General features: G+C 45.2%; 1 protein-coding gene across 1 annotated transcript in view; it reads right to left on the bottom strand.

The window, feature by feature from the left end:
- Positions 1-2,176: 2,176 nt before the first annotated feature.
- Positions 2,177-27,976, bottom strand: part of Tnfrsf13b (TNF receptor superfamily member 13B) — a 47,438-nt gene continuing 21,638 nt past the window's right edge. Inside the window, exons 3-6 of the mRNA XM_051167285.1 lie at positions 18,497-18,625; positions 8,803-9,048; positions 2,863-3,033; positions 2,177-2,478 (exon numbers count right to left, since the gene is read on the bottom strand). Of these exons, the coding sequence (XP_051023242.1) occupies positions 2,255-2,478; positions 2,863-3,033; positions 8,803-9,048; positions 18,497-18,625 (770 nt within the window). The 3' untranslated portion in view covers positions 2,177-2,254. The remainder of the gene's footprint in view (positions 2,479-2,862; positions 3,034-8,802; positions 9,049-18,496; positions 18,626-27,976) is intronic.

Here is a 27,976-nt window from a genome sequence, read left to right as displayed (position 1 = left end):
AGGGCAGTATCAACCCCCCCCCCCCCGAATCTTAACCCAAAGCAGGATAAATGAAACAAACTAGCCAAAACAACAAACCCTTAAGCATCACATTCAGACCACTATAAAAACAAGACAAAAAAGTTATTATAGAGGAAGAGTTGCTGAGCAGCCTCAGGAAGACCACACAGTGCACACACCTGGTTGTTCACACCTGGTCCTTTACAGACACACCAATGCGAGGTTGGGAGAAAGATATCATCAAAGAGGCTGGCCCAGAAATCCAGGTGAGAAATTAAGAAAACAAAGAAAATGGTTGCAATTAGAAAGAGTATTAAGGAAAATAAGATTAAGAAAGAAGAATGCTAGGTTTTCTCACATTTACAGAACCCAGATTTTTTTTAGACATGAAACTAGAAGGGTAACGATTTGTGTTGAGGAGGCCAGAGGAAGGAGATGAGAGATGAGAGAGTTGTGGGGTGGGAGAGACTAACAAAACACATTATAAACAATTTTGTAAAAGCTGTGCAAAACCAGTTTTATTCAATTAATAATATACTAATAAAAATGTCTTAAGGGGTCCATGCAAGAGGAGTCAGGCTGGCTTGATATTCTGCTGGTTGATTCAACACAATGGATAAAATTGGCAAAAGAGCCTTTTCTTTACACACAGAAAGTAAAAAACAAAATTCACACAAAAGATCCACAGAAAAGCGGACCAAAACCTCTCAGGACTGTCTTTGACTGAAGCCGAGCTGGACTCTCCTCACGCTGTGTTCTTGTCACCTGTGCTCCCCCACCCCCAGCTTGAGAAACATTTTGCGTTTACAGCCCCTGGGTTTTTATTTTATTTTTATTTTTTAAAACAGATTTGTTTATTTATTGTGTATATGGTTCTCTGCCTGCATGTACACCCACAGGCCAGAAGAGGGCATCAGATCACACCACAGATGGTTGTGAGCCACCACGTGGTTGCTGGGCATTGAACTCAGGATCTCTGGAAGATCAGCCAGTGCTCTTAACCTCTGAGCCATCTCTCCAGCCCCAGCCCCTGGGTTTTAAAACTGCAGATTGTAAAGACTGGAACCAGGTTCATGTCCCAGACAAGCTGAGCGCTGGAGTCTTGTCCGTGCTCTTCGGCTCACGTCTAGCACATGTCTGTAGCAGGAGCCAGGGTCTTCCTGTCCAGCCTGTTGGAGGAAGTTGATCATGGTGCACACAGTAATGATGTAGGGCTGGCACAACACATCTTGGACAAGAACTTGTTAGATGCTAACTTTTCAACACAGATAAAGCAGTGGTGGCCTCCCGGGGCCTCCACTGTGGGTTCAGTTTGTCCTTGAAAACTCACTAGATTGGAATCTCTAACCCTTAGCGCTTCGAGTGTGGCCTTATTTGGAGATGGAGTCTTTACAGAGGAGCCGAAACGACGCCATTTCAGACTGTAACATGAAATACAAAAGGGAGGACGGACCCAGAGACAGAAGACAGACTGTAGAGTGACAAGGATAGAGCTGTCGTAAGGGTTACACTGTGCGTGGCAGCCTACTAGCTATGAGTGGTGAGAACAGGGGCGCCTGTTGTGTGGCCTTTGCCGCGGGTTAGGCCTGCCAGGTACTCGGGTAGTAGAAATGCAATTTCACTGTGTACAATTTCATACTTAAGCTTGCTGGGAAAATGCTTCTGAGGATATTTTCCTGCACCTGGAGGTTTAGGTGCAATTGAAAAGATAAGCATAGTCGCTCCTAAAAAGGGATGCAATGGAACCTACTCTTCTTGCTGAGGTCCAGGAAACACCCGTCATTTTTCACGCAGAGGGGCCTTCACTCACTATCCTGACTACACCACATCGGCCGTGCACACATGTACACACACATACCTGAATGCACAAAATTCACACATACGTATACGTGCACATACACATGAAATTAATACAGGCACACAATACACAGACACACAATGCACATGGACATGTACACGTGACACAACTCAGCATTTGCACGCACATACACACACACACACACACACACACACACGCACACACTTAATTCACAAAAAACATTCACTCTGCACTCATATCAGGCCAAGGCCCTAGGAAAGAACACTTGTTTGTAAGGACAACGTTCTGGTGCCGGCTTCTCCATCTTTCTCCACTGAAGAGAAGCACACAGCTTGACTGCCTCTCTTTCGTGTCTTCATCTGGTCTCTTGTCCACCACTTCCCAAGTCCTCGCATTCCATCCTCTCACTTCCCGGTCCTCCTCCTTCGCTGGCTGTCAAGCTCCCGGACGCGTGTCCCCGGTGGGCACTCGCAGGACACCCAGGCCGCCGACCGATGCGAGCTCACAGGGCTGCTGGGTGGCGGTGCCTGCGAAGCCGAGCATCCCGAGCGCACGCGCGCTCTCCTGCGTGGGCGACCCGCGCTCCGGGAAGCAGAAGCTGCACGTCTCGACAGGCTGGGGTGGCAAGACCACCTCGCTGCGAGCCTCCGTCGCGGGCCCTGCAAGGACAGAGGAGGACGCCATATGCTCCAAGGACCATGACACACTGCCTGGTCCAGAAGTCCAGTGCTTTAACAGCCACTTCAGGGCTTGCTCTCCTGTGCGCCCCTTGAAGAGGCTTTTAAGGCTGGGCTCACTTCTCTCTGAACCCCGAAACCATCCAGCCGCCGCCCCGGGGTGATCCCTTTCCAGATCTCCTCCCAAAGCCGAACTTAACACCCACCCTTTCTTCTGGCCCTGTTTCTTGAACCTGATTTTACTAAGATGCTTCAGGACGCTGGGCTCAGAGAATGTCCACCCGGAAACGGGCGTGGTGGTGGATGGGGGAGGGGAGTCGACAGCTGGTGCTTGTCAGGGAAGGAGGCGTGGCTTTCCGCACTTACGGTGGGGAGACTTTGCTTGTGACCTACAGGACCCTGCACGCTGGCTGGGAAGCGGCTCTCCTCTACGCCGGAGGAAGCAGGCCACAGCCACCAAGAAACAGCAGAAGATGGCACAGAGGCAGAGCCCCAGTATGCTGTAGACTAGAACTAGGTCGCTGCTCAGCTTCAATCCTGTGGGTGGTTCAATACAGACAAGAGCACAGGTTCGTGGGTGCGAGGGGGACGCGGAATCCCCCAGTCTCCCCTTCTCGGAAGGTGTTATATTTAGGCATGTAGCTACTTGTACCCTCCCGCATTTCAGAACCAAATGCCCTCCCTACCTTAGGCTTTTTTTTTTTTTAACCTCATTAGGCCATAGCCATCCCCAGGCCAGCCTTGCTGATGGGCCCATGGTATTTCTTTCCTGGTCCCAAGACTTCACTGCTATGCTTTCTGAGTCGTGGGGGAATTGGCCCTGTTTCGCTCCAAACGGATAGCACCTTTTTCCTTAAAGCTGGACCACCTCTGGGGCTGGCCAATTCTGTTTTCTCCAGATGCTTTGGAGGCAGACAGACCCAGGGATGGATGGATGGATGCGTGCACACTTGTATACATGGATAATAGACCAAGGAAGGGACTCTGCCAAGCCTCGGGTCTCCTGTCAGGCCCGAGGAGTCTGGGCCCAGGTGTGAAGCAGAAAGGCTCTGGGAATTGGGGCATAGTTCCCTTTACAGCTGGGGTGCAGGACTAAGACCTTGCCTCAGGCCAAGGCTCTGCTCCTGCCATTTCTCCTCTCAATTCATCCCCTGGGTCTGGCAAGCCAGGGACTAAGGCATCCTCTGTGCTAGGGAATTAGGGGACTGAGCCCTTGAGGAGGGAGTGAAAGCAGTAAACACATAAAAAGATGTATCACTAAGCTTTCTCAGAAAGCATTAAGTTACACAAAAATACATTTTAACTAATGGAGCACTGCCTTTGCCAGGCAGTTTAGAGGACAGCCCTGGCTGGCAGTGCTAATTCATGCCTCTTATTAGGAAGAGCAGAGATCTGCCTGCGGGATGACCTCAGTTACAGCTGCCTGGGAAAAGCAGCCCTGCTCTGTCTCGGTGGGAAAATGACGATGTTTTACACTGTAAATCTCGCCGCTTGTCCAAATAACCAAAGCTTAGAATTCCTGTCTCTGTAGAACAGTGTGTAACTGCTCAGTGTAGCTTGGGGCCTGGGCCTCTGTGAGCGGAGGGGATTCTGCTCAGGGCCAGCTCCCTTCCGTGCTCCCTTCCGTGCGTTAGTCAGAACTGGTTGCGTGAGGTTAATCAGACAATTCTCCTTTATGACTCTCTTAGGTGCTTGGGGTGTTTTCTCACAGGGAGCAGGATGGAGGATGAAGGGGGCTGTCAATGCCTTTGCTCTTAAAACTAGAGTGTAATTTGATTTTGGTTTTGGTTTTAAAGATTTATTCATTTATTATGCACACAGCATTCTGCCTGCATGTACACCTGCAGGCCAGGAGAGGGCACCAGATCTCATTACAGATGGTTGTGAGCCACCATGTGGTTACTGGGAATTGAACTCGGGACCTTTGGAAGAACCAGCCAATGCTCTTAACCTCTGAGCCACCTCTCCAGCCCTAGGGTGTGATTTGTAACCCATCACATTTACCACTTTGGTGAATTTTGAGTGTTTTTAAAAAGCATCTTCATGAAGTTGTGCAACCATTTCCACTCTCCAATTTGAGGCTATTTCTATCTCCATTGAAAAACTTCCTGTCCCATGAATGGTCCTTCACCATCTCCCCTCACCTGGCCCCCAGCGACATTCATCTACCCGCTGTCTCTATGGACTGACTGGCCTGCTCTGGGCATTTAGTACATCACACTGAAGGTTTGGGAAAACGTTTCAGGATATCCATGTAGTGCCCATGAGATATTTCTGGATAATTCTATTTTAAAAAGACTGTATGGGATGCTATCTCTCTGTCTTTGTCTGTCTGTCTCTGTCTGTCTGTCTGTCTGTCTGTCTGTCTGTCTCTCTCTCTCTCTCTCTCTCTCTCTCTCTCTCTCTCTCTCTCTCTCTCTCTCTCCAGTATTTCTCTGTGTAACAGAGCCCTGGCTGTCCTGGAACTTACTTTGTAGACCAGGCTAGCTTTGAACTCACAAAGATCCGTCTGTCTCTGACTCCTGAGTGCTGAGTTTTAAAGGTGTGTGCCACTACACCCTGCTCTGTTTCTCTTTTAAGTTGTCGGTTAGATGCTTAGTTTCTAGGTATTCACTCCTTATACAAACTGGAGTGTGATGTAACAGACAGCTTACTGCACAGATATTTTATCCTTCTGCAGGGCTCTGGTACGGGGTCCAGTCAGCAGTATAATTACTAAGAAAAACTTATGTTAATCATGATGTTGAGACATTTTCATCATTAATGTTGCTTATTAACGTTCTACCCAGGGAGCTATAATAGAGAAGACCCAGTGGCCGGCCTCTGGACTTAAACATGGTCTCCTCCATGTGCACACGTCATACAGTGGACAGTGGTAACAAAGAAATCATCAATCTCACCGATGCTTATGACAGAGCTTGCCAAGGGTTCTTTGACCTCTCCACTTCCTCTAATAAGGGCAAAACCGCCCAACTATGTTAACTACACCCTCGATAGGAATTATAATACGCCAACAGTCTCACTGTCTGTGTGTTGCTGCTGCTCCATCACCCACATGCTCTAAGAACACGCTCCGGCATCACTGTCTAATGTCCTGGCTATTGAGCGTCATCATGGCCCCTTAGGTTGCCCCTCCTCGCAAGGGCTCTGGATGCTGCCCACTTTACATCACTCTGTGTCCCCAAGCAGTTAGGGTGACCTCCAAAAAGGGGGAGATGGGGGGCTAGGAGTTAGACAGACTCCCTGGGAAGCAGACCGATAGAGAGAGAGGCCATGGCTAGGTAATAAAGATGGTGAACTTCCAAGACGGCCAGCTTCTTCCTCTGAGACAAAAGCAAAGGCCTGCTGGATTTCCTCCCCCAGTGGCGCCTTCTGCTGAAGGACTGGCCCTATGAGCTCAACGCCAGATCAGGATGCCACTGGTGTGAGCCAGTCAGCTATACTGTCATTCAAATCTGTCCTAACCAACCCTCGCTGGTTGCGCTGATGCACACCTTCGATCGATCCCAGCACCCGGAAAGCAGAGGCAGGTGGATGGCTGAGAGTCTGAGGCTTGCCTGTGTACACAGCAAGTTCTAGAACAGCAAGGGCTACACTGGAGTACCCTGTCTCAAAACAAAACAAAGATGACCAACCAACCCTACATTAGGAGGGAAAAACCCTTCAAAGACTTAAAAAAAAAACAAAGCCCCGTCCCTGAAGAGAGAGACTGGATTTTGGGGAGTTCCCAAGTGCCTGATCTATTTAGCCAAGGTTTTTCTTTCTGTCCCTCTTCTTCTGGGTGAGTGAGTCTTCACTAGTCTCAAACTCCCAATCAAGCATTTCCCGGCCCTACTTCTAGTCTGACTTGCCTCACCCTCACACCTTCGATTCACCCATAAAGATACTGGGGGACCCTTGAAACAGTGAGGAGGGGTCTCCTAAATGTGCTGTGCACCAACATCTATTCAAGGCACCTTACCAGCTGGACTTCACAAGGCCCTCTTATATGTTCGTAGACCCCATTCCTGTCAGCTCCCTCTGTCCTCACCAGAGCAGCCTCACCATCACCACCTTTGCTCCACAGGACCCTGAACCACTTCCTTATAGACGGCCCTCCTGGCACTACCCGCCTCCCTGGTACTATCCACTTTCAATCTGTCTCAACCTCTTCTGGTTCCCAGCATTGCTGGGGATAAGGAGGAAGACCCGCCTTCCCTAGTCTAGGAAAATCCTTTCAAATCCTTATCACCTCCTCTCTCCATTCAAACCTAACCCTCCTGTGGGCTCCTAGAACCTCCCCCCACCTTACCAGTGTTCCCTCAACACCAATACCTTTTGTCTAGCTCAAAATGAACTAATTAATTAATTAAAATAAGCCTGTCAAGCCCGGCGTGGTGGCGCACGCCTTTAATCCCAGTACTCGGGAGGCAGAGGCAGGTGGATCGACCTGAGTTTGAAGCCAGCCTGATCTACAAAGGAAGTCCAGGGCAGCCAAGGCTACACAGAGAAACCCTGTCTCAAACAACAACAACAACAAAATAATAATAATAAAAAAAAGTCTGTCTCTCCTGGTCATCTTGCAGCCTTTCACTGCCATGTCCCTAGTACACTCCTCCATGTGGCATGCCTGACACACATCAAAGTACTCTGCAAATGGAAATCCACCAGGAAACCATTCTGAACATCACTTGCTTGTCTTTTCTTTAAGGCAGGACTCTTGGGGGTGGCAGGAAAAATGTCCCCTCAAAGCTCCAATTTCTATCTCTACACCTACATCGATAAGAGCAAAACGGGCTGTGGGACCCATCCCTCCTCTTGTCACTCAGGCCATTCTTCCAGGACTACAGGAGAACAACAGGATGGGGAGAGCCAGGTCAGCCGCACCCCCTCAGGCAGGATGAGGAGAGCCAGGTCAGCCGCACCACCTCAGGCAGGATGAGGAGAGCCAGGTCAGCCGCACCCCCTCAGGCTCTCTCTAGCAACAGCGCTGCTTCCACAATAACAGATCAAAACTGGCTCAAGACCAGGCACAGAAAATTCAGCAAAAAGTCCCCTCTAGATGGAGTCCAGGTTCCCGCCCATCCTGGCTCCTCCCCTTGCTCACTCCCTTCCTCCTTAACATCAGCATGGTAAGGTTCACCCTGTCCTTTCAACTTTTTCATGGAGGTTTCTCCTGGGCTGCATCACTGCCTTCACCTAGTCCACCACACAAGATAAAGACAACGCTTCTTCTAGAATCACCCCAGACTTGAAAACTCCCAAAAACGATGACTCCCAGCCCCAGCAGAAAGCAGCCAGCTAGAAAATGGCGTCCCCATCCTTATATGTAAAGGTCTGGGATTAAAGGAAATCCGCCCCAGTGCCAAACCAGCACCCTAAAGCAAGCCCAAGGACCCAGGAAATCTGTCACCCATGGAATTCCCAGAAATCAGCCAATCCCCTGGAGGGTTAGAAAAAAGCAACTGACCTATCTTCCATCCTGCAGACCCAAGAAACAGTTCACACGGAAACGCAGCTCACTTCCTCCTTCTGCCCCTGACAAGACCCCCCCCCCCCCCGCTTCTTCCTTCTCTATTCTTAGCTTTACCCCCCTCACATTGCCCCCCGCAACCATGTAATTTGCATTCCTCTGCAAGTTCAAAGGTTGTGCCTCTAGGTCTTGGGGCCCCATCTTTCAGACCAATAGATGCCAGCTTTCACCACCAAAGTCTCTCTGAGTTTCCATTTCCCTCTGGTTGTTTAATTCTTTCATTTACCAAGAGTTTGCCGCCCCCACTCCCACCCCCCACCCGCACCCCCCGGCCCTGCAGACTCATTCTCTTCAACTCTGGTCTGGTCTGGGCCTTTTTACCCCATAGAATAAGAACCTCAGAGAGGCTATGTAGAAAGGGACAACCCTGGGAAAGGGGCTAGGGAGGCCATGACAACGGATTTTGTATCCCAGAAGTTAACAGAGTGAGAGCATGGCTCCCCAGCTGACCTCTTGACTAGTGCCATGAGTGTCGGGGTCCAGTCCCTGCATTGCACAACACCAAGGGGAAACTTTAAACAGATTATGAATATTTTCACTACAAAGAGATGGCTAAGTGCTTGAGGTATCAGATGTGAGCAACGTAGACCACGTATGCGGGACAAAATGTCCCATAGACTTCTAAAAATTTCATCTAAACATTTTCCTAGCACGAAGTGACCTCCCTGGCTTCAGGCCATTTGCTGAGAGTCTAGGCCTCTTGGACCAAAGACACCTGTTGTTGCAGCCTGTTGCCCGGCCTCCTACCCATTGTGACCTTCAGCTCCCACAGGCGCTGGCCTTGGGCCACTTACCTGGGCCCTCCTGCAAGCCTCCATGCTCCGCTCCCTGGTGCCTTCCTGAGGTATCCGGCCTGGCTTCCACCTCCCCAGCCCACGGTCTCCTGAACTCAGGCTGGAGGTTCGCCTGGCTTCTGGCCCTTTTCTCACAGAAGTGCGCACACTGCTGAGGGTGCTGTGTGCAGGTGGAGTCGCAGCTGACACAGGCCCCCAGGAGATGGTCATAATACTTGCCTTGCTCTTTTCGGCAACTGAGGAACTCTGTGGGGCAGAAAGAACAATGCTGCTGGGTGTTATGGACTTCCAGGAGCTTGGGGTCCGACCCTAAACTATGTCAAGGTGAGGAGACAAAAACCAAATGAATCCTATAGTTCAATGTGAGAGCAGTAATTCCAGAATGCTCGTGCCTCCTGGATGCTCTCTAGCATGTCTCATTCTGATATTTATATCTATGTTTATATGTATCTTCCTGTACCCAGTCCAAGATGTTTCTGGGTTTATTGTTGTTTTCTTTCTTCTTTGACCCATAAATTCTTCACAGTTCAGGCTGGGCGGTGGTGGCACATGCCTTTAATCCCAGCACTCGGGAGGCAGAGGCAGGCAGATCCCTGTGAGTTCAAAGCCAGCCTGGTTCACAAAGCGAGTCTAGGACAGCCAAGGCTACACAGAGAAACTCTGTCTCAAAAAAAAGCAAAACAAAACAAAACAAAACAAAAAAAATCTTCACAATTCTTCATTTCCAAATGTGGTGGCTTTCTACATATATTTAAAGTTTGAAAGAGTTATTTCTTTTATTTTATGTGCATGAGTGCTTTGCCTGCATATATGTATGTGCACCACATGCTGCCTGGTGCCTGTGGAGTCCTGAAGACAGCATGAGATCTCCAAAACTGGAGTTAGGAATTGTAGCCACCATGTAATTGCTAAGAACAAAACTGGATCCCCTGCAAAACTGTCAAATATTCCTAACCACTGAGACATCTCTCTAGCCCCCCTCTACATATTTTTCAAAATTAATATCTAGATTATTACATTGCCATATAAAATGTTTGTTTGCATTTTCAACTCTCTCGAAGCTGAAATACACTTCAAGTTAGTGGAAGGAATAGAAGAAGAAGAAGAAGAAGAAGAAGAAGAAGAAGAAGAAGAAGAAGAAGAAGAAGAAGAAGAAGAGAAAGAAGAAGAAGAAGAAGAAGAAGAAGAAGAAGAAGAAGAAGAAGAAGAAGAAGAAGCCAGAACCCTTGTTGGAGAGTAGGGGAGGGATGTGGGGAAGGCCATGGTGGTGTGTGGGTAACACGTGGGAACCACAGCAGCCAACACAGGCAGTGATGCTGAGCAGAAGTCATGCCCCCAAGGCCCCAGCTGGTGAATAGTTCATCTCATGGATGAGTGGATTCATCCACAGCTTCACAACCAGGAAGCTATGAGGACATGGTCCTACTTGGAGGAGGCTCATTGGGGAAGGGAGGTGCTGCCCTGCCTTCACCACAAACCAGGAAATAGAGAGCCAAGTAACCATGGATTGAGAATACCTATTCCCCTCCAAAAAAAACCCTATGCACTTTCCTCCTTTAAGACTAATGGATCTTAAGTTTATTTAAAGTATATAAGGAAAATAATAAAGTATACAAGGGTGGCCAAGACTGCTCAGTGGGTAAAGATATTTATTCGCCACCAAGACTGATAAACTGAGTTTGGTCCTCAGGACCACATGCTGGAAGGAGAGGAATGACTACAAAAGTATCTTCTGACCTACACACACACACACACACACACACACACACACACACACACACACGTGCATACATATAAATAAGTTTTAAAACTGAAAGATAATCAGTAAGTGTTTGAAAAATACACAAGTGAAAAAAGGATTGGAGATGAAAAGGTATAATGGAAGTTTTGGTTTCTTTGTAAACTCAGTTATGTTATGTAAATGTTTTTGTTTTATTTCCAAGTGTGTGATTTTAGCTTGGGTTTTAGTTTGTCCACAGATAATAATTGTCTCATGTGAGGCATGGCCTTTGGCAGCTGGTAACGGCCTTTCTCATACAGCACGGAGAGGCGCGTGGTCTAGGACTCTGAAGAAGATAAATAGGAGAGCCTGGAGAGAGAGAGATAAGTGTGGTGTGTGGTGGTGGCAGGTGGCATGTAGCAGTTTGGAGAGACCACAGATAGATGGTGTGACAGCTTGGAGATAGAGAAATGTTTCAATGCAGTGGCTCTGAGGAGACTGCTTGCTGTGTTTGCTGTTGATAGAAATTGGTATTGCCCCCTAAAAGAGCCTAATTGACCCTAAACAGCGGGGAGAAGTAAAGGGTTTGCACTCCTTCTCCCCCCTAACATTCTTTCTCATACCCAGGGTTAAAGGGTAGAGGCTTCAACGCCCCAAATACAATAGAGTTTAAAAACAAGCATCGTTTTAGCTATTCTGGGTTTTTTGTTTTTCCATATGAAGTTGAGAATTGAACTTTCAATGCCTTTTAAAAAATGTGTAGGTATTTTGATAGGGATTGCATTGAATCTGTAAATTGCTTTTGGTAAGATGGCCATTTTTACTATGTTAATTCTCCCGATCCACGAGCAAGGAAGATCATTCTATCTTCTCATGTCATCTTCAATCTTTTCGTCAGAGTTTTGAAATTTTTTTCAAACAAGTCCTTCACTTGCTTGGTTAGAGTAACTCCTAAATACTTTATATTATTTGTGGCTAATGTGAAGGGTGTAGTTTTCCTAATTTCTTCCTCTGCATGATTGACATTTGTATATAGGAAGGCTACTGACTTTTTTGAGTTAATTTTTTATCCAGCCAATTTGCTGAAGGTGTTTATCAGCTGTAGCGGTTCTCTGGTGGTATTTTGGGGGTCACTTATGTACACTAGCATATCATCTGCAAATAGGGATAATTAGACTTCCTCCTTTCCCCTTTAGAATCCCCTTGATCTCCTTTTGCTGTCTTGCAGCCTTATTCATAATAGCCAGAACATGCAAACAGCCTAAGTGTCCCTCAGTAGAAGAATGGATAAAGAAACTGTGGTACCTTTACATTATGGAATACTACTCAGCTATTAAAAACAAGGAATTCTTGAAATGTGTGGACAAATGGATTGAACTAGAAATGATCATAATGAGTGAGTTTACCCAGAAGCAGAAAGAGTCAAATGGTATATACTCACTAGCCCAAGGGGCATGTCCCATGAAAGTCTTCACTTACCAGGAAAGTGGGACAGAGGGGAGGACATCCTATTGGGACTCTAGGTGAGAGAAGCAAGGGAGAATGGGGAAATAAAAGGATCCAGAGGGTCCTAGAAACCTACAAGAAGAACATTATGATGGGAGAATCTGGACCTAGGGGTCCTGCTCAAACTATGGCACCAGCCAAGGACAATACGTGCAGTAAACTTCGAACCTCTACCCAGATCTAGCAATGGACAGGACATTCTCCACAGTTGAGTAGAGAGTGGGGACTGACTTTCACACGAACTCTGATGCCCCATATTTGACCATGTCCCCTGGAAGGGGAGGCCTGGTAGCACTCAGAGGAAGGATAGCAGGTTACCAAGAAGAGACTTGATACCCTATAAGCATATACAGGGAAGGAAGTCCCCCTCAGTCGCAGTCATAGGGGAAGGGGGGAAGGGGAAAATGAGAGGATACAAGGGATGGGATAACAATTGAGATGTAATATGAATAAGTTAATAAAATATATTATAAAAAACAAGCATCAACAGGTGGTGCTCAATGTGGTTGGAAAGAAAACAGTTAAAATAGCATAGGAATAATGAGAAACTGGGTTTCTAATGCTGTAAAGGAGACAACAGGGTCTGAAGGAACGGATGTACTATTTCAGAATATAAGCAAAAGGTTTACTGTAGCGTCTGCCTCTGGGTTCTCTCCTGCTTTACTCCCAGAGTGGATGTTCTATTTCTTTTCCTCTTCTTCCTGTATTTCATTTTTAAAAGGTTGGAAAAATTACTGAACAATTAGAAAAGTTATGAGTTGATGAAGGAAGGGTCTGAAAAACAAAAAGTGGATGATAGGAAAACTGGAAGTGTCACTCAATTCTAGACTTTCTGAAAGGAATGCAGAGTTGGTTGTGCAATTAGAGAGTTTACAGTAAATGTTGAAGTGCTTGGAAAGCAAAAAGCACTGCCGGTAAAGGGGCAACTTAGAACAGGAGTTCTCTAATCTTGGCGTCCCACCCTGTTCCACATACCTCCAGGTGTTCATGGCACCTGCATGAGGCAGGGGGAAGGGAAGAATAGGACTTGTACAGGACGAAAGGGCTGATCTCGCACCAAGTGTGCCACCAGAGGGGTTGTCTGGGGCTACCCAGGCACCATCAGCCTTTCCAGTCCTTATGCTGAGACAGCATTGTGTCCAATACAATGTTAGCCTTAAAGCGTTTTTAAAGAGTCTATTGTTTCTTATGGAATGCCATCTTCATTTGTTAAACAAATATTAAGTAACTTAGCTATGCAAAATAGATATATTCCCCAAGATTGGAAGGGGTTGATGCCAGCTGTGCTAGAAGCTGGCCAGCAGTTACAATAGTTATAGTGGTGGAGGCACAAAGCCATGAAAATGGAACAACAAAATATAGCAAGTGGGATAAACGTCGTTAAAGATCAATTGCTTGGTGAAGGGTGTTATGCTGACCTACAAGAACAAGTCCAATCCGATGATCTTGTAATCGAACAATGTTGTGTGGAAGCTTTTAAGAGCTTGGGACATGGTTGAGGAGCCAGGGGAAAATCCACCTCACTTACCAAAGTAATACAAGGCCCTGTGAAGCCTTTACCGAATTCTTACAGGGATGGGGCTTAGCTGAAAGTAGAGCCAGATCAGACCCTGAAACCAGACAGGCATTGATAGTGATCTTGGCGACTGAAGATGCAAACATTGAATGTCAGGAGCCCCAATAAACAAATGCATGAGAGAGACAACTGATATTGGCTCTCAGGAGCATCATGCCAATATGTAAGACGAGCCATAGCTAGCGGTCTCAGAAATCAAAATGCCCAGTGCTTTAACTTGTGGTGAATTTGTCCATTTCCAAAGAAATTGTAAGGCTAGAAGCTTCAGAGCTCAAAATAGCAGGTGCATTGACTCTGGAGAAAATGGTATTCATAGGAAAGATAAAGCAGTTTCTGACTGCAATGGAATGCAAAGTGCCCCAGGGTTTTATAGTCACTGTGGAAAGAGCAAACATTGGTCTAAGGATTGTAGGCCCAAAAAAGTCATATGAGGTAACCTCTCGCCGTCAGGAAATGAATGGAGGGCCTGTCAGCATGAGGCCCCACAGCAAACAATACAGACTGTCTTCCTTGGTCAGCTGTGAGGTACCAATCAGGCAGGAAAATTAAAACTAAGTATCACTGCTGGGTGGTGATGGCGCACACCTTTAATCCCAGAACTCGGGAGGCAGAGGCAGGTGGGTCATTGTGAGTTTGAGGCCAGCCTGGTCTACAAAGTGAGTCCAGGACAGCCAAGGCTACACAGAGAAACCCTATCTCAAAAAACCAAAACCAATGAAACAAAAGACCTGAGTATTACTGACCTTATGCATGCTGCAGAAGGCAGTGCAGCTTCGGATCTGGCCACAGATATGCCTCTTACATTAGACTCAAAAATTAAAGGTTACAAGATAACCAGCAGTGTTTATGGTCCTTTACCTTCAGGGACAGTAAGGATGATCTCGGAAGGAAGTGCACTAACTTCTCAAGGATTTATTGTGAATCCAGGTATTGTAGATGGGAGATATAAGGAAGAAATTAAAATCATGGCATATGTAAAAAAAAAAAAAAAAAAAAAAAAAAAAAAAAAGGAAATTAATGCAGGGCATAGAATTGTTCAGCTGTTATTATTTCCCTACATTAAACCGTTCCAGTAGAAAGAACAGGGGCATTTGGGAGTACTGGAAAACACGTATTCTGGCAAACAATGGTTAATGATCAGAGACCCAAATTAATGGTACAAATGAATGGTGTTGAAATGAAAGGTTTGATAGACACATAGCTGACATCAGTATGCTCTCCCAAAAGTTCTGGAAATCAGAGTAGCCACTTCAGAAGTTTTATACACAGTTTATGGGAATTGGTAGATTATCACAAATAAGACAAAGTGTCTGATGGAGTAAGCAGGGAAGCTGAGACCCTATATGGCTCACATAGCCATAAATTTATGGGGAAAGGGATCTTTTACAACAATGGGGTGCTCAAAATAATATTCATGCACTTCTCAGGACAGCAAATGAGGAAATCGAGGGTGATATGGTAGATGCTCCTGGGGAAGGTATTGACACGTGCGATCGAGAACAATCACACGCTATGCCCATTGTCCAAACACAGGACATCACAGGGATGGAGTTTCCAAATTTATAAGAGGAGGCATTGCTGAAATACCAACTGCTCTGCCTCTAAAATGGATACTAAACAAACCTGTGTGGCAAGGACAGTGGCCCCATAACAAAGGGAAATTTGCACAAATGGTACAGGAGCAGCTGGCAGCTCAACACACAGAAGAGTCTACCAGCCCAGGGAACTCCCCTGTGTTTGTTGAAAAAAAGAAAGAAAGAAATCAGGAAAATGGAGGATGATGATGGCGAATTTGAGAGCAGTAAGTGGAGTAATTCAACCAATGGGTCCTTTACAGCCTTGAATTCCTTTACATTCTTTGTTACCTAGGTCGTGGCCTGTAACAGTACTTGACTTAAAAGATTGCTTTCTTACAGTCCACTTGCATGAGCAGGACGGGAAAGGTTTGCTTTCTCAGTACCTACTTTTAACAACAGTGGTTCAATAAATAGATACCATTGGCGAGTGCTTCCACAGGGAGTGGTGAATAGTTCAACAACTGCTAGAAATAATCCACACACAGTTTCCTCAATCTGTTATATATCATTACATGCATGAGATGTGTGTGTGTGTGTGTGTGTGTGTGTGTGTGTGTGTGTGTGTGTGTGTGTGTGTTTTGAGACAGAGTTTCTCTGTGTAGCCCTGACTGTCCTAGACTCACTTTGTAGACCAGGCTGGAATCGAACTCACAGTGATCCACCTGCCTCTGTCTCCCAAGTGCTGGGATTAAAGGCATGCGCCACCACCCCTGGCCCCTCTATCTTTCTTTTTCTCTTATCTTTCTCTCCTATCTGGTGTTAGGGGAAAGGATAGAAAAAGAGAATAATAAATGAAAAAAGGGGGTATAGGATTATAGAATAAAAGGTAGATTATTGAATCTACTAGTCTCAGATAATTTGCATTGGAATGGATTATTATATATTAATAAAAATTTAAGATTGCTTTGTTCAACTCTTGTCTAGTATTGTGCACATGCACCTCATTTATTGTATATTGATAGAAATTTAAGGTTATTTTATTCACCTTTTGCTTAATATACTGAACTTATGCAACTCACTTGAAAATGTGCTGTAAAGCTCTAGTCTTAGGAAAACTAACTATTGCAAACTATTCAGGATGACTGGAGATGCAAGTTAGTAGTGGATCACCTATAAGTGATCTTACTTGTAGTCTTGTTGGATGCTAGTTAATTACAGAAATAAGCTTTATTTAGTCTCTTGTATATGTTTTCAAGGCTAAACAGATAGTACATAGCTAGAAACAAGGGACATTGCTCTACAGATAGGTATGATTATGTACTATAGAATAGTAAATAAATAGGTGGTCTTCAAATACTTCAGAGATTTCAGAACATGACATTCAAAAGATGTTTTTATAATAAGGGCTTTTCTGCAGAGAGACACATCTGCTCCTGGCAGCGCCTCTAATCTACTTCAAAGATGATGATGGGCATCAAATAAACAAAAGTAGCAAAACAGCCACAGGAGAAAACGCTGTCCTTCAATAGCTGAGAACAGGCTGCTTGACCAAACTGTGACCAAGCAGGACACTGGAAAACTGACTGTCCCACTTTGCAGAGACTAAGTGGCCAGTCCTTCAAAGTTCCTGCTTCACAGAAAAGTCTGCCAGATATTCTGGGCCAGTAGGCTGAAGATGGGATGCCCCAACGATACAGAAAAGCCTCTGGTGATTGTCCAGGAAGTCAGCTGTCTCTGTCACTTCTATAGTTCTGGAAGCTGTTTGCACTACACTTCCTAGATACTTAGGTCACATTATTTCCGTCTAAAGTCTCTGATGGGGTTGAAAACTAGATAGTCATAGTCTTACGACAAATTAGGTCTAAAAAGATGTTTTAAGGTCTAGATAGATATAAGATATGATAAGAAATTTATTTAGGTACAGAACTTTGGACTGACCAGGAAGGAGAGATAGTGGACTACTTTTTCCAAGGAAGCCAAATACAAACGGACTGGACATTGTAAATGTAATTCTAACCTGATAATTCTAATAGTTGATCTTATTGTATATAGTTCACTAATGGTAGAGAAAAAGTCCCCCTCCCTTTTTTTTAACCAAAAAGAGGATATGTAATGAAAGGTTTTTGTTTCTTTGTAAACTCAGCTATGTCATGTAAATATGCTTTTGTTTTAATCCCAAGTGTGGGATTTTAGTTTGCACTTTAGTGTGTCCACAGCTGATAATTGTCTTCTTTGGGGAATTGTGTTTGTCAGCTGGTAATGCCCTGCCTCAGCATGGAAAAGGGCGTGTATAAGACTCTGAGGGAGATAAGTAGAAGAGCCTGGAGAGAGAAAATGTGGCTCGCATCGGTGGCTTGTGGTGTAGAGCAGGTTTGGAGAGACCAGAGACTGATGGTGCTTCATTGCAGGGCCTCAGAGAGATTGCTTGCTGTGTTTGCTGTTGACAGAGATTGGTATCGCCCCAAAAAAGCCCATTGACCCTAAACAGCGGGGAGAAGTAAGGGGGTTTATGCCCCCTCTTCCCACTAACTTTTTTTCTCATACCCAAAGTTAAGAGCTTGTAGAAGGAAGGTAGAGGCTTCATTACCCCAAATAGAGTTTAAAAACAAGCATCAACAAAAAGGCAGTCTTAACAATTTCTGAAGATGTGCATGTGGGTATGCTGTGCTGTCCTATGTCTGTGGGTGTGTTGCTCTCTCCCATGCCTGTCTGTGAGTGTGCTGTCTTTTCCTATATCCGTGAGAGTGCTGTGTTCTTCTATGCATGTCTGCAGGAATGCTGTGTTTTCCTATCTTCATGTTTATATGCTTGACCTTTCCATAGTAGAGTGTTTCAAAGGAACACTACAGCTAAGGAGGTGGGACACACCCATAATCCCAGTATTCAGGGTGCTGATGCAGGAGGATCTCAAATTCTAGGTAGCCCGAGTTGCATAGTAAGAAATGCCAAAAAAGGGGGAGAGGGAGAGGGACAGGGAGGGAGAGAGAGAGAGAGAGAGATCTAAAAACACTGTATGTATTAAATTATCAGAAAAGAAAAAATTTTAAAAGATGAGACACAAATGAAGAAAGTCACATGGTAAGGCCTAATTCTTCCTTTGTGGTCAAAGAAGTCCTCCAGGACAGTGATGAGAGGCACTGAAGGCTGAGTGAAAAGGAGCTGAGAGAAAATTAGAGAAATGCATTCTGGGTGGGGGAGTAGACAACTGCCAATGGCCCACGGCAGGAAAGAACGGACTTTTGCAAACAGCTCCAAGGCTGAGGAAGGAGACCACTTGGAGTATCTCATTCCTCCACCCCGTCTCCTCCACTCAGCTGCAGAAAGGCCAGGGGGCTTCTGGAGAGGTGAGGGAATGGCTCAGCAGCCAAAACTCACTGCAGAAGTCTGTACAGGTGCGCTGGCTTCTCTGGCTGCAGGTCACTGCACAGGAGATACAGGTTTTCGACAAGGAGTCCCAGTACTGCCCTTTGGGGCAGGATGCCATAGCCACCCTGGCCGCCAGTCCTGTGGAGAGAGAGAGAGGATGGAGCCTTAGGAAGGCAGAAGGGTGAACGGAAGCCAGGTGGCCTCTCCTGCCCTGTCCTGAGATGTTCTCTGTTTCAGCAGGCAGAGGGCAGCCCGACAAAGCTGGCTTCCAACCTCAGCAGTGATCTGAGGTGGCTTTTTCACTCTTCATGCCTCAGTTTCCCATTTGTAAAACGGTCTCTCTTATGGCCCCTCCCTAACATAGCTGCACCTGCCTGCTCCCACACTGCCCTCCATGTAGTCCAGCTCTCTTCCCTGGGTCTCCACTTACTTTCTCCTCATCCTTGATGTCTGTCTAGTCCTCATTATCCATGAGGGATGGGAGGGGGAGCTGTAGGAAGCAAAGGGCTGTAAGGACCAGTTTATGCTCAGATGACCTGGCAGTGATATAGATGCCCAGCGTGGGCCGAGATACCTGTCAGAAGTCAGAGGACTGAGTCATCACAAAATGGCTGACAGTCCATGTCTGGAGAACCCAAAAGCAAACCATGATGTTATGGGGAACAAGCAAAGGAAACTTGTTCTTCTAAGTGCAGCCATTTTGTTTTCAGATTCCATTTAATCATAGGGGGGAACTAAAGTTCAAGGTCCCAGGCCCGAGGGGAGCTGGGGACTTCCCAATAGCTGAACAACCTCTGTTGTAAGGAGACAGTTGTCTGAGTCCAGCCATCTCAGGAACAACTTCCCCATCTTGCTGGCAGGGTCAAGCAAGTTCATGTCCCCAGGCCCAGAAACCAATTCCTATCCTGATTGGTGGAAAAATGTAACAATAACTTGGACAGATGTTTGTGGTTTGCAGGCCTAAATATTCCTTGGTATTCGGGCTCGGGGTTGCAGTTCAGCTCCGAAGTCTGTTCTGTGGCCCTGGCTGATCAATGGTGGCTTGATTACAATATTTTGTTTTGTTTTGTTTTTTGAGACAGAGTTTCTCTGTGTAACAGACTTGGCTGTTCTTGACTCCCTTTGTAGATCAGGCTGTCCTCAAACTCACAAAGATCTGCCTGCCTCTGCCTCCCAGAGCGCTGGTATTACAGGTGTGTGCCATCACATCCGGCCGTGAGAGAGGGACACCCAGCCACAGTGGGACAGAGCAACAGCGAGACAGAGCGATGTCCAGTCTCAGTGGGACAGAGTACCCCAGTCATAGTGAGACAGAGGGCCGCCCAGCCACAGTGGGACAGAGTAACCCCAGTCACAGTGAGACAGAGGGATGCCCAGCCACAGTGGGACAGAGCAACCCCAGTCACAGTGAGACAGAGCAACAGTGAGACATAGGGATGCCCAGCCACAGTGGGACAGAGTAACCCCAGTCACAGTGAGACAGAGCGATGCCCAGTCACAGTGGGACAGAGTAACCCCAGTCACAGTGGGCAGACACCTAGTCACACTGAAGCCTGGTCACACTGGAGTCCCAGTCATAGTGCTGGTGTCACTCAAGTAGGCAAACACAGGGTTAGTTTAGTGGCCTAGGTGGTACTTGGTTTTGGTTATGCAAGCCCATCTCCTGGCCACCAGCTCCCACCCCTGTACCTACTACACTCCCGCCCCTCTTCAAACAATGCACCTACTAACCTCAGACCCCCACTTTTGGGAGCTATACCTCTCTATTGACAGGGTAAGTTGCTCTACTCCTAACAACCATCAAATTTAGTTCCTATTCAAACATATTCTCAATGAGTGTGCCAATAGGAAGAACAGAAGGGGCAATCTAGTGACCTGGTTTTGGGGTACATATGTGATAAGACAAAACTGTGTCCTCAGGCCAACACTTTTAGGGAGAATCCCCTATCTACCAACTTATGAATATGTATAATTGAGCATGCATGTGATTAAAATCAAATGTGCTAAGGGAAGCGACATGTGTGAAAAAGAAAAATTATTATCAATCAACACAGAGACCGGCCCATAGTACACCCTGAGCAACCAAACTTCGTTCTCTCGAACCCCATAAAGGAAAGCCCCAAATAGTAACTGGGCTCTTGAGTCTTCTTCACTCCGGATGCTCCTTTGCCGTGTGCTCTGATCATTTCTATTGCTTCTCATAAAATTTCTTGCTACTTTGCACTCTGTATGAACTTGTTTCATTTTTGAATAAAATGCTAAGAATCTGCACACAATGCTGCAGACAGCCACCCAACCACTGGTTACAAAGTTGGGACAGAGGGATGCCTGCTTGTATGGAGCCCAGCAAGGACCAACAAGAGCCACTATCCAGACTGTAATGAACTGAAGTGTCAATTTAAAACAAACAAACAAACACCAAAACCCAAACAACAACAGCAAAAGATCCATCAGTCTTATTAAAAGTATGCAAAAGATTCTAGCAAACCTCTTTCTCTCTGTCTCTGTCTTGTTTTGTTTTTGTGTTTTTGTTTGTTTGTTTGTTTGTTTTGACACAGAGTTTCTCTGTGTAGCCCTGGCTGTCCCAGACTTGTGCTATAGGCCAGCCTGGCCTTGAACTCAGTGATACACTTGCCGCTGCCTCCCAAGTGCTGGCATTACAGGCATGTGCCACCACACTTGTCCTTAACAAACATTTCTCAAAAAACAGCACAGAAATTGCTCACAGGCATCAGAGAAAAAAGTCAGCATCACCATTCATGAGGAAAGCCACAGCGGACTCCCCAGTCCTGATTAGATTGGTTGTTATTAATGACCAGGCTGTGGAGAAAAGGAATGCTCACACTGTTGGTACAGCAACTACAAAAAAACAATTAGGAAAGTTTGTTTAAAAAGTAAAAAAAAATAGCTTCCAAAATTAAAAAAATGACTGAGACAATTTACTGCCTGAACAGCCACCCAACACTCTCTATAACATTGGAGCCTCATCTTGCGCCTTCTAGCCCAATCTCTCTGGCAGACTTATTCATGAGGTAGGAACTATTGAGGACTTGCTTACCCTGTCTTGGCAGAGTTTGGCCATTGACTCTGCCTGCATCTAAGCTTGCTCATTTTTAGGCAGAATTCTGTCTGGCAGAAATGAGGACATTTTTCCCAATGGCTTCTTTGCCACATTTGAAGCCATCTCCTTAAGGAGGTTCTTTGATGCTCATCATCTTCTTTGAGGTAGGCTGTGTGTTACCAGGAGTTAACTTGTCTTACTGTCAAAGGATCTTTAGAATAATAAAAACGTCTTTAAATGCCATATTCTGGGGGTCTCTGAGGCTTTTGAAAACCTTATTTAACTATTTTACCATATATATCTATAGACTCATATCTATCTGTTAGACTTAGGATATATATTCGGTTCACCCAGGCATTTAAGTTTTATTCCTTCTCAAGTCCCTAAGAGGGGTTGAAGACCAGATAGTTGGGTTTTACAATCAAGTTTAGTTGGTTAGGGGAATAAGATCTTTTTAGATCAAAATAAAGGATTTATGTTAATAGAGATGAGATATGATAGATACTGAATTTTATTCAGAAATTTAGACCCCACAAGATAGGAAAGATGTTTACTTCAAGTTTGACAAAGTCATATAGCCAAATCGCTATGAATGTAACATTTATATAACTCATGATTGTCACATGGTTCTCCCTGATGTATGTAGCTTGTTTTATTCATGTATAATAAAATAAATGTGTGTTTATATATATATATATTTTTTTTTTTTTAATTTTTTTTAAAAGGTAAAAAATAGAGCCAGCACATGGCCCAGCAATTCCACCGGAGGGTGCTGTGGTGGTTTATACGAGTACAGCCGCCATAGGCTCATATGTTTGAAGAGTTGTTCCCTGGTTGGTAGAACTGTTTGTGAAGGATTAGGAGGTGTGGCCTTGTTGAAGGAAGTGTATCCCTGTGGGCCCACGCCATTCCCAGTGTTTCCCTCTGCCTCTCTCTGCCTAGCGCATGTGGATATAAATGCACTGCTCCAGCACCATGTTGCCTGCCTGCTACCATGTTCCCCACCATGATGGCCACGCACTCTAACCCTCTGGAACCATAAGCCCTCAATTAAACGCCTCATTTTATAATTTGCCTTGGTCATGGTGTAACTGGGGCAGGTTTGTCCGAAGGCAATGAAACTAGAAGAGTCAGACATAGCTTCACCCCCATGATTATCATAGTTGGCAAAATTTGGAATTAACCTGAATGCAGAACAATGAATGAATATATAAGGAAAATGTGATATCTATGTGATGGAAAATCATTCAGTCAATAAAGGATGAAATTCTGTTTTGCTTGAACAACATAAATAGAGTCAGAAGACATTATTTTAATCAAAATAAGCCAAAACAGAAAAGCAAGAGTCAGTCATATGATCTCTCTTTTTGTTTTGGGGTTTTGTTTGTTTGTTTATTTGGTTGGTTTTGGTTTTGGTTTTTTTCAAGACAGGGTGTCTCTGTGTAGCCTTGGCTGTTCTGGACTCACTATGTAGACCAGGCTGGCCTCGAACTCACAGAGATCTGCCTGCCTCTGCCTCCCAAGTGCTGGGATTAAAGGCGTGCGCCACCACCCAGTTGTATGATGTCATTCTGGTACAATCAGTAAAGTCAACTGACAACAGCAGAGAGAGCAGTGGCTGCCACAGCCAGGAAAGGACAGGGACGGACAGAGCAGGGTTATGAGGGGATGGGAGGGCGTACCTATGTTCTGTTACTCAGCAAGGGAGCTACAGTTAACAATAACTTCTACTTAAGATTGCTGGAAGAGAGGGTCTTAGTTCTCAGCACACACACAGCAAATGCTGGAAGAGAGGGTCTTAGTTCTCAGCACATACACAGCAAATGTCAGGCGCTGGGTAGGCCGATCATCCTACCTAACGTAGACACAAATGGAAAATTCACTGCACCCAGAAATACGTACAGCTGCTGGGCACTGATTTAAATCATTTAAAGCTTCCTAAATCTTAAGAAAGATATGAATGCACACTTGGGGAGCTCAAGGTCCGAGCCGGCAAACCAAAATAAGTCAGGCCTATGACTCCAGCCACCCGGGAGGCTGAGGCAGGCTCCCCACCTTAGCAAGACTAGCTCACAACTAAAAGTAGTAAATGAAACAAAATGTAAAAGCTTGGGCTACAGCTCAGTGCTCGAGCACTTGCCTATAGATATGAGATCCTGGGTTCAATACCTCACACTGTAGAGAGAAGGCGATGGAGGGAGGGAAGAAGAGGGAGAAGGAAGTGGAGAAGAGAAAGAGGAGAGAAGAGGGGAGAGGAAGAAAGGAAGGGGGAAAAACCCTCAAACTTGAGCCATGATACAATAAAATCATAGAACCCTGAGGATGAGGAGAGCTGTGAAAGCAGGGAGACAAAAGCAGCCTGTGGACCTGGGAGATGGAGCAGCGGGGAAAGGTGTTTGCTTCTCAAGCCTGGCCAGGCTCAGTCTGACCCCTGGGATCCTCATAAGGGTTAAAGAAGAGAACTGATTGCACTAAATTCTTCCGTAACCTCCACATGCCTGCTGTGGCACATGGTCTTTCTCCCCGCCCCCCCCACCCCCCGACTTCACACACACACACACACACACACACACACACACACACACACACACACACACACACACACATCGTCATTACAAAGAGAAGAAGAAAGGAAACCTGTTATGTACCAGGGACCTTCTGGAAAGTTAACGGAGAGACAGAAGGGGACGACAGATATAAAGGCCTAGAAGAAAGCTGCCAGTCACAAGTTATGTCCTTGGCAAAACTGCATGTCAATAATGAAAGAGAAATTAAGACATTTCAAGGTTAAAAACAACATGAAGCAAACAAAAACAAAAAACAAAACACATTGCTGGTACCAAAGGCTACCAAGAGTCCCTCATGCTGAAACGGAAGTGGTTAGACAGAATCAAAGAAAGGATAAGAAACACAGAGGAGACTGGGTGTGGTGGTGCACACCTTTAATCCCAGCACTCAGGAGGCAGAGGCAGGTGAATCGCTGTGAGTTCAAGGCCAGCCTGGTCCACAAATCTAGTCCAGGACAGCCAAGGCTACACAGAGAAATTCTGTCTCAAAAAAAAAAAAGGAAAAGAAAAAAAAACACAGAGGAAAACATTAGTTTTTATTGTTTTCTTTTTGTGTATATGGTGTCTTGGCTGATGTATGTCTGTGCACCACGTGCATGCTTAGTGCCTGTGGAGCCTCTGGAACTGGAGTTATCGTTGCCATGTGAGTTCTGAGGATCAAACCCAGGGAGAGCAGCTAGTGCTCTTAACTGCTGAGCCATCTCTCCAGTCTCTGTCTTATTTTATTTTATTGACATAAGATCTCCCTATATAGGCCTAGCTGGCCTGAAACTCTCTATGTCAGCCAGGCTGACCTCAAACTCAGGGTCTCTGCCTCCTGTGCACTGAGATTAAAGGCATGAACCAGCCACCATGTCTGGGTATTTAATCAATCAATCAATCAATTAATTAATGTTTGTATATATACATATATACGTATGCATCTATGTTTGTGTGTATGTGTGTGTATGTATGTGTGTGTGTGCATGTGCATGTGTGCATATGTGCGCATGTTCGCGTGTGCACTTGAGTGAACCCAGGGCTTCACGGATGCCAGACAAGCATCCTCCAGTGAGTACAATCCCCAGCTCTTTGTTTTATTTTGAGACAAGGTCTTGTTAAGTTGGGCCAGGTTGACTTTGAACCTCCTCTCTTGCCTACATAGAGCCTTGAACTTGTGATCTTCCTACCTCAGCTTCTTGGGTGCCTGGGATCATGGGCCTGTACCACCAGGCGAGCCAAGATAAACTTGAATTATTGTATACTTGTTATGAGTTGAAACCTCCATTTTGCTACATAATTAAACAGACACTACATAAGACAATTATTTAAAACCTATGTTAGGGGATAGAGAGATGGCTCAGCATTTAAGAGCACTGGCTGCTCTTCCAGAGGACCTGAGTTCAATTCCCACAACCACATGGCAGCTCACAACTGTCTCTAACTCCAGATCCAGGGGACACCCTCACACAGACATACAGGCAGGCGAAACACCATGCACATGGAATAAAAGTATTAAAAATAATAAAAATAAACCTTAAAAAAAAGCCTATGTTAATCGGCATTCGATGTCCAAAGAGAAAATATGCAAGAATAACAACATAAAAGGAAAAGGGGAGCGACTTTTAGGAACAGAGTTTTGCATATTAATGAAACTAAGTAGATATTCAAATTAAGACATCACAAGATCACATTGTTAAGTGTAATCTTTAAGATAATCACTAAGAAGATAAATTAAAAATCTGCAGAAGAGAGGGCCAGGCAGTGCCTCTGTCAGGTGTAGGTGCTTGGTAACATGAACCCACACAGGAAGAGGAAGAGGAGCAAACTGAGTCCCACAAGCTCTCTTCTGCCCTCCATTCACTCACCTTGGCACCCAGCCCTGACACATACACACGTTCATGTACAAAATAAATAAAACAGAAGCAATATATAAACAGCAGAAATCATTTTTTATCAGAAAAATAGTAAATATAAATTGTCTGCACTCTTGTTTAAAGGAAGATAGATTTGCAAAAACCCACAAGATTCACCTCTATGCTATTTATAGAAGATTTGTTTTTGTTTTTGTTGGCTTTTTAGAGGGAGCCCGGGGACTAGAGCCTGCTACGCAGTCTCCACCCCTTAGCTACACCCCAACCGCAACACTTAGATCAAAGGACACAGAAGATTCAAAGTGAAAATACGGAGCAAAATATTTCATGCATCTCAAGATATTTTATGCATCTCCAGGCCTTGGTGGCACATGCCTTGAATCCCAACACTCAGGAGGCAGAGGCAGGAGAATATCTGAATTCAAGGCCAGCCTGGTCTACGGAGTGAGCTCTGGGACAGCTGGGGCTACACAGAGAAACTCTGTCTAGAAAAACAAAACAAAACAACAACAACAAAAAAAGATATTTCATGCAAATAGTGCCCAAAGAGCAGATGCAAATTTACAACTATTATCAGACAAAACACATCTCATGCCAAAACCACAGAGAGACATTAAAAGAAAAGAAAAATCCCAGACCAATATGCCTTATGAATACAGGGGCAAGTTCTCAAGAAAATAGCAGCACATTGAACCCTGAAGTGTGTTATTTACCATCGTCACAGGTGGGTTGTTCCTAGAGGGCTCGGGGGTTCAGTCCCACCGAAAGCCATCAGTGACATGTGCAACAGCCAAAGAATTAAGAAAGAAACCACACGGTCATCCCAACGGACACAGAAAAGCCATTTGACAAAACCCAATACTTCTTCATGATAAAACAAAGAAACACAAAAAGACCAGATGCAATAAACTAGGAATAAAAACAGCATAAAGGATTGTACAGACAATAACATACTTATGGTGAAAAACTGAAAAGTGTTTTAGACAAGAGCAGGAACGAGGCAAAACTGCAGCCTTCATCCACTCCCAACTCCCAGCCCTGAGTCCTGTGACATTTCCTTCTGGGTCAAGGTGGCCTCTGGTCAATGCCTCATCCACTTCTCTGAGAAACTATGTATTGGCATCCTTGGTGAACATGGATCTGTGGATACTGACGAAATTAGAGTAAAAGCCTGGCACTTAGGCAAAATAATAAACAAACAAACAAACAACTTTAAGTCCACTTCTGTCCACAGATGATATGATCTTATCCTAAAATCGGCTATATTTGTTTTTTTGAGACAGGGTTTCTCTGTGTAGCCTTGGCTGTCCTGGACTCACTTTGTAGACCAGGCTGGCCTCGAACTCACAGCGATCCACCTGCCTCTGCCTCCCGAGTGCTGGGATTAAAGGTGTGCACCACCGGCATTGACATTCAAATTCAATCAAAAGCCATTGAATTCTCATAGGCTTGCAAAGAATGATCCTAAAGGAAATTAAGGAACAGGTTAGCTTATAATGACATAAAAAGAAATAAAATATCCTAGCACTCAGGAGGCAGAGGCAGGCGGATTGTTGTGAGTTCAAGGCCAGCCTAGTCTACAAAAGCGAGTCTAGGATAGCCAAGGCTACACAGAGAAACCCTGTCTCAAAAAGCCAAAAAAAAAAAAAAAAAAAAAAGGAAAGAAATAAAATACCTAGCAAAGTTAACCAATGAGGTGAAAGAAGTATATGCCAAAAACTAGAGAATATTATGGAAAGAAATTACCTAAATAAGCCAAACAATATCCTGGCATTCACAAAGTGGAAGACTTAAAAAGTCAGTATGGCCCAGAGCAACCTACCAATCATACAGGCTATAACAGAATCCTAATGACTTTAAAAAAAAACATAATCAGAAAAGGCTATCCTAAAAATTCAAATGGGGTTTGCAAGGAACTGAGCATTCAAAATCATCTTAAAAAGAAGGGCGAGGCTGGAGGACTCACACTTGCTGCTTATGAAACAGTATGGAGATGCTGCCGTCTGCT

This window comes from Acomys russatus, chromosome 25 (genome assembly GCF_903995435.1).
Source record: "Acomys russatus chromosome 25, mAcoRus1.1, whole genome shotgun sequence".
Lineage (NCBI taxonomy): Eukaryota > Metazoa > Chordata > Mammalia > Rodentia > Muridae > Acomys > Acomys russatus.
This window is presented reverse-complemented; position numbering and strand designations above follow the sequence as displayed.